General features: G+C 32.4%; 2 protein-coding genes across 2 annotated transcripts; one reads left to right on the top strand and one right to left on the bottom strand.

Annotated features, from left to right (window-relative positions):
• Nucleotides 1-7,931: 7,931 nt before the first annotated feature.
• On the bottom strand, nt 7,932-10,124 carry LOC108333438 (uncharacterized). Its single transcript, XM_017568877.2, has 3 exons — nt 9,813-10,124; nt 9,472-9,698; nt 7,932-8,736 (listed from the first exon to the last, which is right to left on the bottom strand). The coding sequence occupies exons 1-3, from the start codon at nt 9,975-9,977 to the stop codon at nt 8,298-8,300; spliced, it is 831 nt and encodes a 276-aa protein (XP_017424366.1). The 5' UTR covers nt 9,978-10,124; the 3' UTR covers nt 7,932-8,297.
• Nucleotides 10,125-16,687: 6,563 nt separating this feature from the next.
• LOC108332827 (uncharacterized) lies at nt 16,688-18,720 on the top strand. Its single transcript, XM_017568129.1, has 5 exons — nt 16,688-16,841; nt 17,256-17,392; nt 17,592-17,815; nt 17,893-18,150; nt 18,246-18,720. Exons 1-5 carry the CDS (start codon nt 16,688-16,690, stop codon nt 18,718-18,720), a joined length of 1,248 nt encoding a protein of 415 aa, XP_017423618.1.
• Nucleotides 18,721-19,258: the final 538 nt, after the last annotated feature.

Below are 19,258 nucleotides of genomic sequence, written 5' to 3'. Positions count from 1 at the left end.
AATGTCCTGTATAACGCAGTCATGAAAAGAAAAAATTAGTTCATATTTATTGAAAGAAATCAACTTAGATATGGAGAGAAGGTTAAAAGAGAATTGCGAAACATAAAGGACATTTAAAATATTGATCTTGCTGTTAAGAATAAGAGTGCCAGAATACTCAGAGTAAACAATACTACCGTTAGGTAAGGCAATTTGAATAGGCTTGATTCTTTTATATGATGAAAAGTTTCGTAGAGAAATACTGATATGGTCAGTGGCTCCAGAATCAAGAATCCAATCGGTCTTAGGGTAATTGGAAGTACGGGTAGGGCAAATATTACCTGGAAGATGTTGGTATGCCGAAGCAGATCCAATATGGTGAATTTGAGCAGAGGCGAAAGCATCATTCATATTCTGATCTTTGAAGAGCTCTGCAAGAATTTGAAATTGTTGTGGTGTGAGGCGGACGTGGTCATTGTTGTGGGAATTGTTATCTTTGATGTTCCCATTGTCTTCTTGGATAGAGGTATGATGAATCTGGGTATGCTTATTAAAGAACTTATGTCCGGGAGGATAACCATGCTTTTTATAGCAAACATCCACTGTATGACCGCTTTTGTTGTAATGAGTGCAATGCTTTCTGGCATTCGGTGCATTTTTGAAACCTTTGTCTTGATTGGGGAAACCATTATTGCGGTAGCAAACTGCTTCACTGTGCCCGTTCTTGCCACAATAATTGCAAACAGTGGAGGAGGTGGAAGCGGTGTGGGCAGCGACAGTTCCAGTGTCCTGAGTCTTAGTTGTAGCAATGAAATTTCCACTAGACAATTGCCTTTCTTGTTGTGCCACCAGTGAAAAACTTTGGTGATGTCCGGAATAGGGTCCAGTAGAAGCACATGCGAAGTAACATTAGTAAATTGATCGTTTAATCCCCATAAAAATTGCATGACTTGGTTTTCTTGCCTTCTTTGTTTGACGACAGTCAGCACTTCACAGCCACAATCGGGTTTACAGGTGCAAAGAGGTTCTGGGCGAAAATTTTCTATCTCATCCCAAAGAATATGCAGTTTGGTGAAATATTCGGAAATGGTAAGGTCGCCTTGATGAAGAGTAGCAATTTCAAGTTGACGGCTAGAAATGCGAGAGAGACTTCCTTGAGAAAATCGGTTCTTTAGGTCATTCCAATTCTCCGAGGCTTTATTCATCCATATGATGCTTTGTCTGATGGAGATGGAAACAGAATGAACGATCCATGAGACATCCATGTTGTTTCCACGAGTCCAGGCGGCATGCTCCGGCTTGTCCTTTTCCGGTGGACGAACGTTGCCAAGAACTAATTCGATCTTGTTTTTGGCGCTGAGTGCAGTTAACATGGAGCGGCTCCAAGAGTGATAATTAGTATTGTCGAGAACCGGTGAAACAAGGGTAGCGGCTAGATTCTCGCCGGGATGAAGGTACAGATAACTATGTGCAAAGCTGTCTTCGGCCATGACTGAGGAAAGAACAAGAAAAGAGGGGAAAAACAAGAAGGGGAGAAAAGAAGCAGAGTTATGTAGTAGAGATCTTCAAAAGAAGAGCTCTGATATCATATCAAGATAATGAACATAATCAATGGTGCAGAGAACATTCAATAGATTGATGATACAAACCATGAGGAGAAGGGTGAAGATCGTACCTTGTAGAGAAGTAGTCGTAAAGCGCGCCACTCTTGAAGAGAGGAAGCAACCAAAGAACCTTCGAAGGGAAGACGCAGCGAGAGTAAGAATCCAGAAAAGAGTAAAGTGTATTGGAAAGTTAGTGAATAGAGTTCTGATACAATCAAGAAAACGGAGAACGAAAAAATGGGCTGGGCTGCAAAGTGCAGGCCCAATATATTATCAATTGCTTCAACCACCATGAACAGTGTGAGGGTCCCTGCAACCTGCACGAAACTGTCAATCATGAAGGGTTGTTCACCATACTGACCGGAAACAAGTCGAAGACTCTATACACTACAGTCAGGTTGTGTCCTTAGCTTTTCTTTCTCCTACAACCCTTCTGCAAAAGAGAAATAACTTTCAACACAACACTTTTTGCACCAAACTTTTCATTCTATGTTATTTACTTGTTTTATTCATTCTTATTAACATAATCATAAATTGGAATCGAATTCGGGTAGTTGTAATAGATTCCAGCAGCTTTGCATAACACTTATTTTATCACTTTTTTTATTGGGAGAAGAAATGATTTTTCACCAAAATAAGTCTTTATTGTTCTTTCCAAATCCGCTTATGCGAACACACTTTATTTCGCAAATCCATTTTTTCTAATTCCTCTAAACAATCTTATCTCCCCAAACGGAACATAGCATTAGGTTTAATGTTTAAATCCTTTTAGATATATTTCTAGGATTAATATTGACCTATAAAATCTCATGAGGGGTTTGTTATGTACTAACATGTTAATCTTTCTATACTATATAAAAATTGAAAATGATGAATGTCCTCCTTTTACTAATGCATAAAAAAAAATTTATATCAATTTAAAAAAGCCTTTTATACTGGTTTGAAATCTATATGTAAGAAAAGATTATAAAAAGTATTAGGAAGCTAAGCTTTCTTGACTATATAAAAATTGAAAATGGTGAATCTTCTCCTATTACTATTATTAATGCATAAAATTCTTTTATAAAATTTTTTAACCAATATGGAAACAAGGACTATAAAAAGTATTTAACCTTTTACACCAGTTTTATAACTAGTATAGAAAGTCCGTTTTTATATTGATTTTGGAACTAATAAAGAAAATATATGCAATTCATTACAGTTTTGTCACTGCGTCACTTTTTATACGGAGTCCAACTGATATAAAAAAGTTGAGTGATTTATTACATTTTGTCATCACACCAGTTTTTATATCAGTTATGGATCCAACCAATACAAAAATATAATCATTTATTGCATATTTTTCATCACTCTACTTTCTATATTCAATCGATATAAAATTTTTTTATTATATCTACAAAATTATTACAGAGTCATTTTTTATATCTGATAAATTATAAACTAGTATAAAAACATTATATAAAATATCTTTTATTACTAATAAAGGTTAAAAGATATAATAGTCTAATATTAATACAGATAAGATGTTTTGTATGTCCTGACAAACACAGAATGCAAAGGTTGAATTTGGATCAAATATAAAACCTCTTGGTAGCTCATATATAACAAGTTTTTTTATATTTTTGTATTCCACTCTTATACATGTATTCATCCCATACCTCTCATAATTGCACTAATTCTGGGAAGATAATACTGAGGATTTAGCACAGAGAAGTTAGCTATCGAATTTTACTTGTAAGTCAACTTCATGTCTTAATATATGCAGTCCAATATGTTTTAATACGTTTATCTTATTTTTCCTAAAAATAATATTATTTCTTTGTTGCCATATATCTTTCACCATGACTATCCTCCTAACTTCCCACATTTGATCTATAAATTCTTTTAAACCAAGTCTTGTTGTGAGATGTAAGTATAGATAGCTTGATTATGCGATACAGAACTTACTCCTATCCATTTCTCACATAAGTTTAATTTATGTGAGATTGTTGCATGTAAAAATGAAGTGATTATTGGTCACACATAACACACAACTTATCTCTAATAAGAATTTCTCTTAAATTCCTCTATTATTATATTGTAGCATGTTTAGTTATGCTCTTTTTATATAGTCTCATCCCCTTATCTAGCTTTTTTTAAAATTTATTCTTAGACTATTTCAAAGTTTATTATGGTATGCAAATATATGAATAAAGTATGCAAGCTGTAATACCTTTCTAACCTTTCTAATAGCTTGTATTCATTTATCACAGCAATCACAGTATTAAAATAAAAACATTAACCATTCCGGCAAGAGATATTAGATTAAATGTAATAATAGATACAAGATTTATAGGCTATTATTAGACTAGTTTTGTGTATACACAGTAAATTTATAAAATATATTTCATATGTTGAGGAAATTAAGAGAGAAATATCTTTTGTTAAGACTTACTTTTATTTTTAATTTGTTCATCTTTGAACATAATTGTACTAACTTTATGTGAATATTATATATAGAGAGAGAGAGATTTAATATAATAAAAAAGTATAAAGAAAGAGGATAAAATTAATAAAAATACTACATTTAATCATCTAAATATTTAGTAACAAATGTCAGAAATATTCAGACACCATAAACTAGACATAGACAAATAAGTAAGGGGATCATATAATTTCTGCTCTGACATAGATGCACCGTTTTGTCCGGATGCGCATTCAATGGGTTGTACGTGGGAACATTCAACTAGGGTTAAGCCGACAATCTACAATCTAATGCGTCATTCTATTCTACCGATGTTATTCCATAATTAGACATGTTGCATAGATTTTAGTAATTCTTAAAAATCAAATTATAGGTTATCACAGACTACCATAGCATCATGTCATAAATTATTTAAATGATTACTACAAACACCTAGCCTGTTTTTTTTAAAACAAAAAGGAAATGTCAGCGCAACAAAACACGATCAATCACCTCATGATCAGAACTACAACAACTCTTGCAGCACATTCCGAATTCTAGGTTCTCAGTCGGCATTGGTCTCGACCTGCAGGATCTTCTAATAATCCACACCTCGGCCTGGTTTCTTATTTTGTCTTTTTCCAGAGAATGCATGCAGTGCACTCTTTCCGTTTTCAGGAGCAAAACAAAATTACTTAGAGTGAAAAAAAGCAAACAGAAAATAAATGCTTTATAACACCATTGAACACCTGTTTACTATTTTCATATATTTTTTTAAAAAGTTATTACAAATATAAAAAAAAAATATATTGTGAATACACTTTTTGCTTGTGAAGTTATTTTGGACTAGTAACAACAAGTATATTGTGAATACAAGTTATTTATAATTTATTTTATTCTTTTATTATTATTTTTATTTTAATACTTTTTATGTTTGATTTAATTTTTGTGTAGTTCAAATAAAAAAAATAATTTTATAAATTGAAATAATTACTATTCACTACATGTTATGTACACAAAAAAGAAAATTCAATATTGCATTACATCAATTTATTTAAATAAATTAATTTGTTCAAATTAAAAATATATACTATTTCTAAAAAAAAGTACTAGAAAATTAAATAAGAATTAATTATTTTAAAAATTTAAAATTACACCTACATAATAATAGATTATTCCTAAAATCAGATATTTCTTTTAACTAATAAAGTATATGTAGGTATACTTAGAGATGTTCATTAAGTTGAGTTAACTAATGATCTAACTTGATCCAATCAAACTTATTTAGATTGAATTAGATTTCATCTATAATTGAGTTAAATCTGACTCAATCCAAACTTTTTTACTAACATATTTTTATATTGGGTTAAGTTATCTAAGATCTAACTTAATCCAATCAAACCTATTTAGATTGAGCTGAGTTTCATTTATAATTGAATCAAACCTGACTTAAAACAAATTTTCTTATTAACATACTTTTATATTGGGCTGAGTTACCTAATGATTTAACTTGATCCAATCGAACCCATTTAGATTGGACTGAGTTTCATTTACAATTGAGTCAAACCTGACTCAATCCAAATTTCCTCATTAACATACTTTTTATATTGGGTTGAGTTACCTAATGATCTCTAGCTTGATCCAACGAACTTGAGTTGGGTTTAATTTATAATTAAATCAAACTTAATGATCTAACTTCATCCAATCAAGCCCATTTAGATTGAGTTAGGTTTGATTTATAAGTCAAACTTGACTCAACCCAAATTACTTTATTAACTTACTTTTATACACATAATGGATTTAGTAAGAGTGACTTGATATCCAACTCAAATTATCTTAGACAAATTGTGGAATAATTATATTTTCATGTCTTAAAATTAGTTAGGATAAACTTGTTATAACTTGATTTATTAATTTACTTAAATTCTTTAATTAATTCTTATAAACATTGTTTTATTTTTAATTAGTTTAATACTTAAAAATTTATAAAATCTTTTAAAGTCTTGATACAATTAAACTCAATCAATTCAAACCACTTGAAAATAGATTGAATTGTATTTAATATAAAAAGAATATAAGACGTATAACCATTCCAACACAATATTTTCTTAGTTTTCTTAGTGGATTGAATAATGAATTTACCTAAATCTTACTCAAATCATATTGCAAAGTTATATCATTTTATGTCAAACTAGCTTATCAATTGTCTATCTTATTGATTAAGTTCACCAACTGAGCCCATGTCTTTAATAAATTTTAACCCATTATTTAAAAATATTTGTTAATGTGAATTTTTAATATCTTGATTATGGAGAAAGTAATTTAAAGAATACAAATTCTAACTTTTATATTATTTTTTCACTTTTAACTCTTATTCGTTTAGTAGTAACTCTCTAAAAAAGCACTTGTGCTTAAAACAACCCAAAAATTTATGTAGCCAACAAAATTTTACGAACTAAGTTTATGAAAGAAAAAAACCATATGAAATGGTAAATTTTACTGATATAGACACATTTCCTTATGTTTTCAATATCAACTAAATTATAACTCACTTTTATTCATAACATACGTATATAATTGAGGTTGCTTAAAATATTTTTGATCAAAATTGGTAAAGTAGTTAATAAAAAGAACACAACTTTTATTGTACTAAGTATATATCACTAGTACAAAAACAACGTACTAGTCCAATTAATAACAATAACAAACAACAAACAAGTTTAATCAAACAAAAAACAAGTTCAATCAAACAACAACAACAAACAAGTTCAACCAAATAACAACAAACAAAAAAAACAACAAACAAGTTTAACAAATAAGTTCTTCAAAACGAAAACGAAAACTAACATTTAAAAGGTGGGTTCATCGGAACAAAGTGTTGCCACCAGTGAGAGAGAAAGCAAAATGCTCCTATGAAGGACAAGAACACGAAAATAATTGGTGAAAACAAACGAAAATCATACCTAAAGTAGTTAATTAACATGCATTTGTATCAAATGAAAGAAAGATTACATGTGATGGTCGTCAAACTTCGTTTGAGAAAAGTTTGAGCAGAGAAGAGGGTCTCGTGCGCTAAGATAAAGTGAATGAATTTTCAATCTCCCGCTCAATTTTTATTCAATTCATTGGTCTTTTAACGTCTAACGCTGAAGCATTCGTCATTTTATATCGTTTAACGTTGAACTATAATTCTAAACTACTAGTGTATGGACATTTCTCTCTCTCTCTCTCTCTCTCTCTATATATATATATATATATATATATATATATATATATATATATATATATATATATATATATATATATATATATATATATATATATATATATATATATATATATATATATATATATATCCTTAGATAGCATATAAGTAGAGTACCTAATCCGTAAAACTTAAAATTTTTATCAAGTTGAGCATATATTTATGTCATCCTAAATTAAGATGCCTCAACATGAATATTCATTAAGGCTTTACCTATATTTATATAGTGATAAATGAAGTAGTAACGAAGTTAAATGATGCTTTTAGTCATCAAATTCTTATTTCCATATATTTTGTGCGAGTTCTCTATCTATTTAAATTGTCTATTGTTTTCAAAATTAGGGTATGCGGATATTGATCCTTAGTTGATTTTAATAGTGCGATAAGAAAATATGAGAACAAATTAATAGAACAATAATCTCTAGAGTGTTGGAAACAAACAAATGCTTTTCGAAAACATCAAGCGTTTAATGTTGTATCCTCACCTACTTTTTTTAAAAGTCTCTACATTTATTAGAAAGCTATTTGTCTAAAATAGCAGCATAAACATGTTCTAAGTAATTGAAGTCGTGTCTCGGAAAAAGGGAAGCGAAAAGCTTGTTACTTTTTTCAAGAAATTAGAAAAGCTTTTTACCTTGATCATATAAACTACCTGACATTCCAGACATTAAAGGCTGCTAAGCTAAGAATATGTCTACGCATTTACTGCACAATCACGAGGATAATAACTTCTTCGTCAACAGCCTCATCTTTAACAAAGAAAGAAAAGTTTTATTTCTCAAAAATTTTCTATGCTCAAAACTCTCTGGAATGACAAGGACTCAACCTCAGACTAAGAACCACACAACACCCGCAATACAGAAACAAAGTTGTAATCCCTAAAAAACTCTCAAATTTGAAGTAAAAGCCAAATTCATGACTTGACCCTATCAAGATTATTCTAATCCAACATGCATTTTCATGTAAAGGAGCCGCAAGAGTTGCTCTGTGAATCAAAATGAACGTTTCAATCACTCAAAAGCTTCTGCATTTCGAGCTTCTGGTCAGGAGTGAGGTCGTCTGGGAATGTGATTTTGAACTTTATCCTCAAGTTTCCGTTCTTTGTTGGATCCCTTCGGAGAGGCATTCCTTCTCTTTCAACAACCTTCTCATATTCAGGATGAATAATTTGGTCGATAGGCACAGTTAAGTTTCTTCCATCAAGGGTGACCAGGTTAACAGTGCACCCTGTCAAGGCTTCCACAAGAGATATCTTCTGGGTCACCACAAGGTCGTTTCCATCTCTGGTGTAAACTCTGTGCAGTTTTTCATATATAAACAAAACAAGATCAGCTGGTCTGTGATATTCCACTTCACCTCCCTTCTCCAAATACGTGAGCTTGGTGTTCTTCTTCCAACCACGCTGCACTTCCACTATCAATACCTCTTCCACCAGCTTACGTTGTCTGCATCCACAAGGAAATGAATCAAACAACAAACTAGGAAATTCATCACGCGCTAAGGATAACAAGTTTTTGCAGTGTTAAATAATTACCAGAAGCTTCTGGTCTTTTTTTTTCTCATTTCAAAAGTTAAGAATCAAATGCTTCTCAGTAAGACAAACAATTACCATTTGCTACATCAACCAGAACTACAAAAACTTTTGCAGCATATTCTATGCAAGCTACATATATCAGTAAAAATACACAACTGAAAAAAGTGTCCACACAATAGATTCAAGCAAGCAAGTTCTCGAGTGTGATTTTTCATGCATAGCACTCACCACAAAATGAAACACTGACAAAAATCAGCACAACACTCTTTGGTGATACATTGAGCAAAAACTATTAAACGGTTACAAGCCAAGCTAGTTTCTTCTTTACATAACCATACCCTTTGAATCCTTACTCCTGTTCAAAATCCAAGAATTATTACCCAGGATTTAGAAACCTGTTCATAACTGCAATTTCAGCAACAAGATCAAGGGTTTTGGATTCGCCAGATCCACAATCCAGTTTCATTTGTCTACAATTTCCATCAAATTAAGGATCTCAATGAAACTAAAATTTACCTTCAGAGAACTGAACTTGTACCAAACCAAAATCAAAACCATTTTCATAACACCAGCACTGAGTACTGCACATTGGCATTAGAAACAAACGGGAATTCAGGAAGTTGAAACAAAAAGACAAACTACTTACCCTGAGGGGTCTATGGTTATTCGACTTATTTTCACCTCCTTGGTGGTTCCCTTGTACAATTCCTCCAGAGTACAAGGCAACTTGCGCACCACTGGAGGTGCTTTGGGGAACGGGTTCTGGTATCGGGTGGGTCCACCATCACCAGATGCACCAGCATCAGCAGCAGGTTCCACCCGAGCTTTTAGAGTATTATCAAAAAGTGCCCTTTTGTGGGGATCACTTAAAACCTTCCATGAGAAAACAACGTAAGTTAAATAAAAATGGGAAATCGTTAATTTTGTTTAAACGAAACCCACCATTCAAAGATTGAATCTTTGTGACAACCTTGAAGAGAAACTAACCTCATACGCTTCAGATACTTGTTTAAACATTGCTTCAGACTCTTCCTTCTTCGTGAGATTTTTGTCGGGGTGCCATTTCATGGCGAGTCTCTTGTACGCTTTCCTCAGGTCCTCTTCCTTAGCATCCCTATCGACCTGAAGGATGTCGTAGTAATCAACACCCATATTTGGTGTTTCCGCTTCTCGCTTTCGCTTCGTCAGCTTGGCGTTTTGAATACACTGTTCTTTTCAGTTTTTTCGGTTCAGAAAATGTCGTGAAAAGTTCCACAATTCACAACGGGTTGACAGTGAGTGTCTACTCCGTTCTTCAGATCACCGCTTTATACTGCAATTTTCTTTCATGCAGATGTTATTTTCCTTAAATATTTATTATCCTTTGTTTTTTAGCATTGCTGTCAAAAATATTTGAAATAGGTAATTATGAGACCATTTATTGTCAATCTTTTATTACTCATAACTGCTAACAAATAAATATTTAAAATAAATCTTCAGTTGCATTAACGCTACAACTCCAATCAAAATTCTGATCCATGTAATAAAATACACTCTTTTATTATAAATAAATAATATTTCAGAAACGTAACTTTTTTACATTGATTCCATACTACCTTTTCTTTTTTTTCTTTTTCGAAAAATTAAAAAAATTATTCTTTTAAATCCATCTTATCTTATCTTGTTAAATGTGTCAAATATCAACTTATCTTGTTAAACGTGTCAAATGAATATCAACGTGACTCTTATTCCTTCTATTACCACCAACATCTAGCCCGGATACTATTCTAAACATTTTATTTTTCCTTTTTAAATAATAATTACAAATCATTTAAACATAAATCAGTTAACAAAAACAAAGTAAAGCATTTAATTTTCATGTTTCTAATAATAACCTATTACATTTAATTTTTATTTATTTTAATGAACATTCATGTGTTATTATATCTTCTCTATTATTATAATTTACGTATATTAATTAAATAAAAAATTGATGTTAACTTGAATTTTAAAAAATATTCATAAAAAACGGGTTTTACTAAAAAAACAATAAGAACGAACAATGTAAATACCCATATTTTTCAAATTTTAACCTTGAATTGTATTTAGTAGAGACCAAACGGTCATCCACTCAGCACCATTCGGTCACCACTATGATCAACTAGGGCAAATGGTTATATTAATGTTGGTCACAATTGGGCCAGTGCTTATCTTATTATTGGGCCAAATGTTCAACAGATGATAAAATAATCAAAGATATCTGATTGAAGATCTGATTAAAAATATTGATAGGCGGTTTATGAGCAACCAACCGAATTTTAAGGTAAGTCTGTTTATATTTTATTGGTCTTGTGTCAGTTTAGGATCCATGAGATGACTTATAAATACAAGATCAGGGCCAACAGCAAGATACGTTCGACTCACACTCCAATACACTCTACCTACGTTAGATCAGAACATAAACATACAATTGTGATACACAATTTCCAAAATCGTTTCTAACTTGAGCGTCAGAGTACCTTTTGCAGGTACCTCGGCATTTGAAAGCAAAGAGGACACATAAGACACTGGTCCCACAAAATCCCTACTGAAACAAAATGTATTACTTCCTCACTTTACAAATATAAGTAAAAAAATAAAATGTTTGATAAAATTAAATATAAATAATAAATTTCACCATAATTAATTAAATATTATTATTTCAAAAATACTCTAATCTATAAATTTAAAAATTATGGTTAATAAATATAATTGAAATTAATTTAAAAAAGGTACTTTTATAACATAAATAATAATGTTACAAAAAAATTATTATTGTTTTGGTCAAGTTACATAATTTCATTTGATATATCGGTTTTAATACAACGTTTTAGGAGCACATTAATCTAAACATGTACAGATAGAGATTGTGTATTACAGTCTCAGTTGAAGATGACAACGAGTTAGGTCGAACATGAATATTATCTATCCATTAACTAACTTGCAACAAAAATATCCACTTGTTACTTGTTTTATTACTCACTAAATATCCATTTAAAAAATATCTGTGAGCATTTTAAAATCCATTGTAGATACAAATTATTATATTTTGTAAATTTTCAAAATAAAATAAAAATATATATAATATAATATAAATTAAATTAAATTTTAATTTTAATTTTTTTAAGTAATGTATATCCGTAAATATAATATAATACTCAATCTAATTTATTTATACACAAATATTAAAATATCTAACATCTATTATTACAATTAATAAATACTTGCAAATATCAATTATCTTCCAAATTTTATTTATCGATTTGGAACGAATGTCTAAATCTCATCATGCCTCCTAACAAGTGAAAATATATTTACTAAATCGTCATGAATGCACTTTTATTTTTTTATTTTAGAAAATATTTATGAAACTATAAAAAAATTTATATTAAAGTATAATAAGAACAAATCATTTGTATATATGTTTTAATATTAAATAGCTTTTAAATTTTAAAAAGTAATTATTGAAAAGATAAAATAATAAAATTATTATTTTAATATATAAAATAATTAAAATTATATGCGGTCAAGGATAAAAAGGGAAATGTAAATATGTGAATTTAAAGTAACGGTTACTTGAAGGGTAAAATTAGAAAAACAATTGTAAGAAAACGAATCCAATTTTTTTCTTATATATTTTAAGTATACTGTTGCATTTTTTTTTTCTCAAAAGGTTTTCTTTCAATTGCCTTAAATTATTTTCTTTTGTTTAATTATATAATTAGTTTTTTAATTATTTATTTTCTTGGTTTATATTTTCTTTTTTTCTCAAATTCATTTTTAATATTTTTAAGAACTATCATTAGTTTGAAAAATCATACATCCCAATATCTATTATCAAACTAAAATTAAATTTATATTTTTTTTAAAAATATCTATTACGAATTTTAATTTTAATATATTTCATTAAAATATATTTATCCATGTGAAAACTTAACTATATAAATAGTCACTTTAATTGTATTCTTTTTAATTGAAAGATGTATAAGAAATATTTATGTAATATTGGATGCATATTATTATTATTATTATTTTAATTTTTGTCCAGAAATGAATGCATTACTCCTCAAATTTTTATATATAAGTAAAACAATATCTTGACAGAATTAAATATAAATAATAAATTTCACCACATTAATTCATTAAATATTATTATTTAAAAAATATTCTTATTTATAAATTTAGAAATTAGGGTTAATATATATAATTAAAATTACTTTTAAAAAAGTACTTTCATAACATAAATAATAGTGTTATATAAAAAGTTATTATGTTTTTTTAAGAAGTTACAAAATTCCAACTGGTCATGAGTCTTAGCACAACATCCCAGAAGCACACAAGTCTAAAAAGTATAGCCAGAAACAGTATTTGACGGTCTAAATATGTCTCTTAGCTGCTTGAAAAATATGTGCGAAGCTCAACTATTTTTTTATTATAGAAAATAGGTAAAATTTATTTGGAAGTCCTTATTTCTCGAATTCGTATCAATTGGATCTTTGTATTCTTAAAGTTTTTAATTGGATCTCCGTTTTGGTAAAATTGATTCAATAAAACTCTTGCCGTTAATTACTGTGAATGGCATTAACTTTCTTGCGAGGTGACATACTGAGTTAGGATTGAATAAATACGTGGCACACTAAGATGTCATTACGTGAATTTATTTTTATTTGATTAAACCTGTGTCAAACCAAATCTCATCCATGGTGTCTCTTCTTTGCTGCAACAGTCTCTTCATCTCCCATTTACCTCCGCAACCCACGCGCCACCCCAAATTCATTCTCTTCCCAACCCTAAACATCAAACCCCCGAAACCTTGACGATATCTGCTACTACTCGACTCCCAAGAAGAAACGCCCTCTGTAGTCCCTCCAAGACATCGATCCCGAACTCCTCCGCTACTTCGACAAGCTCAGCGTTCCTCTCAATGAGCAGAAGCGTCTCGCCAACGTCGCCGTCGACGTTGTCCTCGACAGCGTCTCCATGGCCACCACCCACCGCAAAACCCTCGAGAAGGTCGGGTTCATATTTTGCTCCATCTCTAACACTATTAAGGAGTACCACGAGTTTGTCCGCAAGTACTTAGGGAGAGTTGTGTCCTCCGATGACAACTACTACACAGCATTGAACTCCGTCGTCTTCAGAGACGGGTCGTTCTGCTACATTCCCAAAGACACCAAGTGCCCGATGCAGATTCCACCTACTTCAGAATCAACGCGCTGGAAACGGGGCAGTTTGAGTGGACTTTGATTGTTGCCGACAACAGAAACTTTGTGGAGTATTTGGAAGGGTGCACTGCGCCGTCCTATGACCGGAACCAGCTCCACGCAGCGGTGGTGGAGTTGTACTCAATTCTTTGATTTGGAATGAATGATTATGATCTGATTTTTTCTTCGTCTCAACTTTTCAATCTATCAAGGGATTCGACTTTTTACTTTCCCATAGGGTTTCTTTGCCATATTTGGATTTCGATCATTTACTGGATTGAGTTTCTCTACATTCAATTTTGATGCTCACTTTGTTGCATTCTTTTTCTCTGTTTAATTTTGAGCATGTTTTTCTTTTACCACCTTGATTTAATGAATTTGGGTTTTATTTTATTTTTAATTTTAGATGTTGATCAAATAACTGTTAATTTTTTGTATGATGCATCTACATTTCTGCAAGGGGGCGACGACAGCGAGAGGGAGGGGACCGATCATGTCATAGTTACCCATCTTCATCTTTCTCTTTTTCTTTTTTATTTTATTTTATCCGACCACAACCACTGTAAGTTCGACGAAGAGAGGGAGAGTGAGAGAGATAATAAATATTATATTTAAAACTTAAAATAAATCTACTCTTAAAATAAATCCACATAATCAACTTTTATTACTCTACCACGTATTTATTCAATGCTAGTTCAACATGCCACCTCGCAAGAAAGTTAACTCCGTCCACAACAATTAACGACAAGGGCTTTATTGAGTCAATTTTACCAAAACAGGAACCCAATTGAGAAGTTTGAGAATACGAGGACCCAATTGATACGAATCCGCAGAAATAGGGACCTCCGAAGACATTTTACCTAGAAAATATTTATTTAACTCTAAAAATATAATAAAAACAAGGTTTAATACATCATTTGGTCCCTACTTTTTGGGGTTTGGTTCAAAGTGATCTTACCTTTTAAAAAAGTTCACTAAGGCCTCATATTTCGTTAAAAACATGTTCAATACAGTCCTTTTCGCTCACATCGTTAAAAACATAACGGTGCAAATGTCATTGTGGCCAAACCTGAGTGAGTTGTGCAGTTTGATGAATACGTGACACGTATGAAGAGGTTGCATTGTGTAAATATTTTAAAAAAATTAAAATGACGTAAGGTAGGTGGTAGGTTTAAGTCTGGGTTAAAGAAAATTACCCTTGTCTAAGATTGATTTCACCATTTTTGGGTTCAACATTGTGCTGCAAGTGGTATTGTAATGAGGGTTGGCTGCTAATTCCTTGAAGGTGAAATTGGAACAGCGTACGTACATGAGGTAAGTGGTCTTAATCTAAGCTTAATTACTTGATGTTCTTGTTGTTGTATTTGGGGGTTAGGGTTTAGTTATATTTTGTTCGATTGACGATGATTTTGGGGGTATAAATTTGTTGGTTAAATATTGTATGTTGAATTATTTTGTAAAGCGTTGTCTATAGTGCTTTAAATATTATTATAGTTGTCGCTTCTTGGGTGGTTGAAGATAGTGAGCAAGATTGTCAGCTTTTGGGGTTGATAGTGGTCCCATTCTTGTTAGTTTAAGTAATTTTAGTGGTCCCTGTTTGCATTTGAGTTGTAGGATTGGGATGTCTGGGGAAAGGTTTGAGGTAGTGGTCCACCATGGTGGGACCTTGATAAAACAATTCCCCTTTAAGTATATAGATGGAGAGATTGCTTATTAGGACGTTGATCTCGATAAATGGAGTTTTTTTTAAATACTAGGTGCACTAAAAGATCTGGGGTACCTTCAAGTGAAAGAATTATATTACAACGTACAATAGTTGTTACATAAATTGTATGATGATAGAGGAGCAATGAATATGATGAAGGTGGCAAACTTTTTAGGGAAAGTTGACCTGTATGTTGTACATGGCGTGGACCATGCAGAGGTTGTAAAAGATGATGTGAACCAAATTTATTACTTTGTGAAGCTGAAGCACCTGGTTTGAGTGGTGAGGGTAGTGGGGTTGTAGGTTTCCCACATGTTGAGAATGGTGATGAAGGAAATATGGAAGAGGTTGAAGTGCAAAATGAGTTTGAAGAAAGAGCAGTTGAATCTAGTGAAGTAGGGATGCAGTTGGTGACTGAGAGTAGGTTGGTTAGTTAGGGTGAGTTGATGGGGACAAATGGTGGATTGGAGGTGGAGGTAGATATAAAGGGTGAAGTTCAGGTGGATATAGATGGTGGAGTGGAGCAGGAAAGTAATGGTGGAGAGGAGGTGGATGATGGAGTGGAGCTGGAAAGTAATGCTGGAGAGGTGGTGGATGGTGGAGTAGAGGTGAACCGAGATGGTGGAGTGCAAGAAGAAGTTGTAGTGGAGAGTGAGGATGAAGTAGATACTGAGGTTAAAGTTGAAGTCGAAAGTGAGGGTGAAGGGCATATGGATCATCTTAGTGGTGATGAGTACGTGGAGGAGGCAGAAGAGGTTGGTATTGATTTGGAGGACAGTGATGAAGAGTATAGGGCTGAAGCCAGTGTTAGGGGGTCGTCAGATGATGAATGACATTCTGATGTCCTATTAACTCTAGAAAACAGTGGTAGTGAGGACGACACTGAAGATAGACCAAAGTCAGGTTCTTTTCCTACATATGAGAAACAAAAGTCAATGGCAGATTACAAATGGGAAGTTGGGACTTTATTTATAGATAAGAATGACTTTAAGGAGGCCATTAGAAGTTATGTTGTGCATACTGGGAGGGCTTTGAAGTTTGTTAAAAATGATAAGTGTAGGGTGAGGGTTAGATGCATGGGTGGACAAGGTAAGTGTCCATGGGTAGCTTACTGAGGCTATTTGCCAACACGACAATTTTGGCAATTAAGGAAAATAAATGATACCCATAGTTGCAGCAAGCAAATTAACATTAAAATTATGAATAAAAAGTGACTAAGTCACGAAATAGATAGGTCTTAACAAGATAATCCAAATTTAAAGGTCAAAGACATACGTAATAAAGCATTACGTAAATGGAATACCAAAGTTTCCATTTCCAAAGCACGAATGGCAAAGTTAATGACAACAAATCAACTTAGTAGAGATTTTAAAGAACAGTTTAGAAGAATATATGACTATGCGCATGAACTGTTCAGGTCTAGTCCTGGGTCAACAATTAAGGTGAAGGTTGACAGTGATGATGGTGATGTAGTTTTTAAAAGATTTTATGTTTGCTTGAAAGGTTGTAAGGACAACTATGTCAGTTGTAGGCCAACTATCTGTTTAGATGGATGTTTTTTGAAAGGGCAGTATGAGGGAGAACTACTCATTACAATTGGAAGGGACCCAAATGACCAAATGCTTTCCCTTGCATATGCGGTAGTTAAAGTAGAGAACAAAGAGACATGAGGTTGGTTTTTGCAATTATTGATAGAAGACCTTGGAGGAAATGAAGTGTGTGTTGGGTGCACGTGGATGTCTGACCAATAGAAGGTACATCTATTCCTTACATTATTATATACATTTAACTCATTGTAAATGTTGTATTAAAACTTCATGTATTTATTCATGTGGACAGGGGTTGATGCCAGTTGTCCAGGAACTTTTGCCTGAAGCAGACCAAAGATTTTGCATGAGACACCTCTACGCAAATTTTGGAAAGAGGTTTCTTGGTCAGATGTTGAGGAGTTTGATGTGGAGGGCTGCCACTAGCACGTACCCCCAGGCATGGGAGAAAGAAATGCTGAATATAAAAGAGGTCAACATAGAAGCATATAAATACTTGATAGTCATTCCCCCCAGGTACAATTTGTCAATAACATGCACATTTGAAACAGTTTTGTATGGTTGCTCATTTTCCACATTTATGTTCATAACAGGTATTGGTCAACGTCTCGATTCACAACACAAGTTGTATGTGATTCCCTTGACAACAATATTTCTGAAGCTTTCAACAGTGTTATTGTGCTTGCTAGAGGAAAACCAATGATCACAATGCTGAAGGAGATAAAACTTTATCTAATGAAACGTTGGGCCACCAACAGAAGCAAGATCGCATCTATGGATTTCAATATCTGCCCAAAGATAAAGAACATGCTTATGAAGGAAACAAATTTGTCTAGATATTGGATCCCAAGGTAAAATTGTTATCTATATTTATATCCAATCTGATTTATGTTGATGTCTATTGTTAATTTATTGGAATGTGCTTTGTTTTTGTCAACTGGTCTAGACAAAAGTTGTTTGAGGTTAGACACACTATAGTAATGGCAAACAAGTTCACAGTGGACCTTGAGAGTCAACACTGTAGCTGCAGGAAGTGGATGATAAGTGGCATCTCGTGTTGTCATGCAATTGCAACAATGAACTACTCAAATGAAGACCCACAAAATTTTATGCCATCTTGGTTCACAAGATCCACGTATGAAGAGACTTATGCCTCTATCATTTATCCTGTCAATGGGCAGTTTCTATGGGAAAGAACAAGCTATGTTGATGTCTTGCCAGCAATTATGCGAAAGTTGTCTGGGAGGTCAAAGAAAAAAAGAATGTTGGAGGCATGGAAGTTAACAAAGGATGCCACCCAAATGCGTGTTGGTGGCCATAGAAAGAAATGTACCATTTGCCGTCATCTGGGACACAACAAAAAGAAATGCCCCTTACATCCAGACATCACACAACCAACATGTCACTTAGCCTCACAGTAAACATGCACTAGTACAAAAATCGCGTACAACGTCGAATATTTTGGCTTTTAACGGCGAATTCGTGAACGACGTCATATCAGGAGACGTTAAATTTACGTCGAGTTTAAAAAATTCGACATTAAATTAACGTCGAATTTTGTTATTATATGACGTTAACTTAACGTCGAATTTTGTCAATATTCGACGTTAATCAATTTTTTTTGTTTTTTTTTAATTAATTGTGATCCTTTTTTACAACTCTACAAGACCTGTAAAGCAAAAAAAAACAACAAATTTTAGTTTTTGGTATTTTATAAAGCATAAACTATGAACGTGTAGTGTAGTATCAACAACAAACAATAATAACAACAACAAACAACTTCAATCAAACAACAACAATAAACAAGTTCAATTAAACAACAACAACAAACAAGTTCAACAAAAAAACAACAAACAAGTTCAACAAATAAGTTCTTCAAAACGAAAACGAAAACGAAAACTAACCTTCAAAAGGTGGGTTCGTCGGAATAAACTTTCGTCACAGTGAGAGAGAAAGAAG

Source organism: Vigna angularis, chromosome 11, assembly GCF_016808095.1.
Source record: "Vigna angularis cultivar LongXiaoDou No.4 chromosome 11, ASM1680809v1, whole genome shotgun sequence".
NCBI classification, from domain to species: domain Eukaryota; kingdom Viridiplantae; phylum Streptophyta; class Magnoliopsida; order Fabales; family Fabaceae; genus Vigna; species Vigna angularis.
Note: the sequence above shows the minus strand (reverse complement) of the source record. Positions and strands in the feature narration are given on the sequence as shown.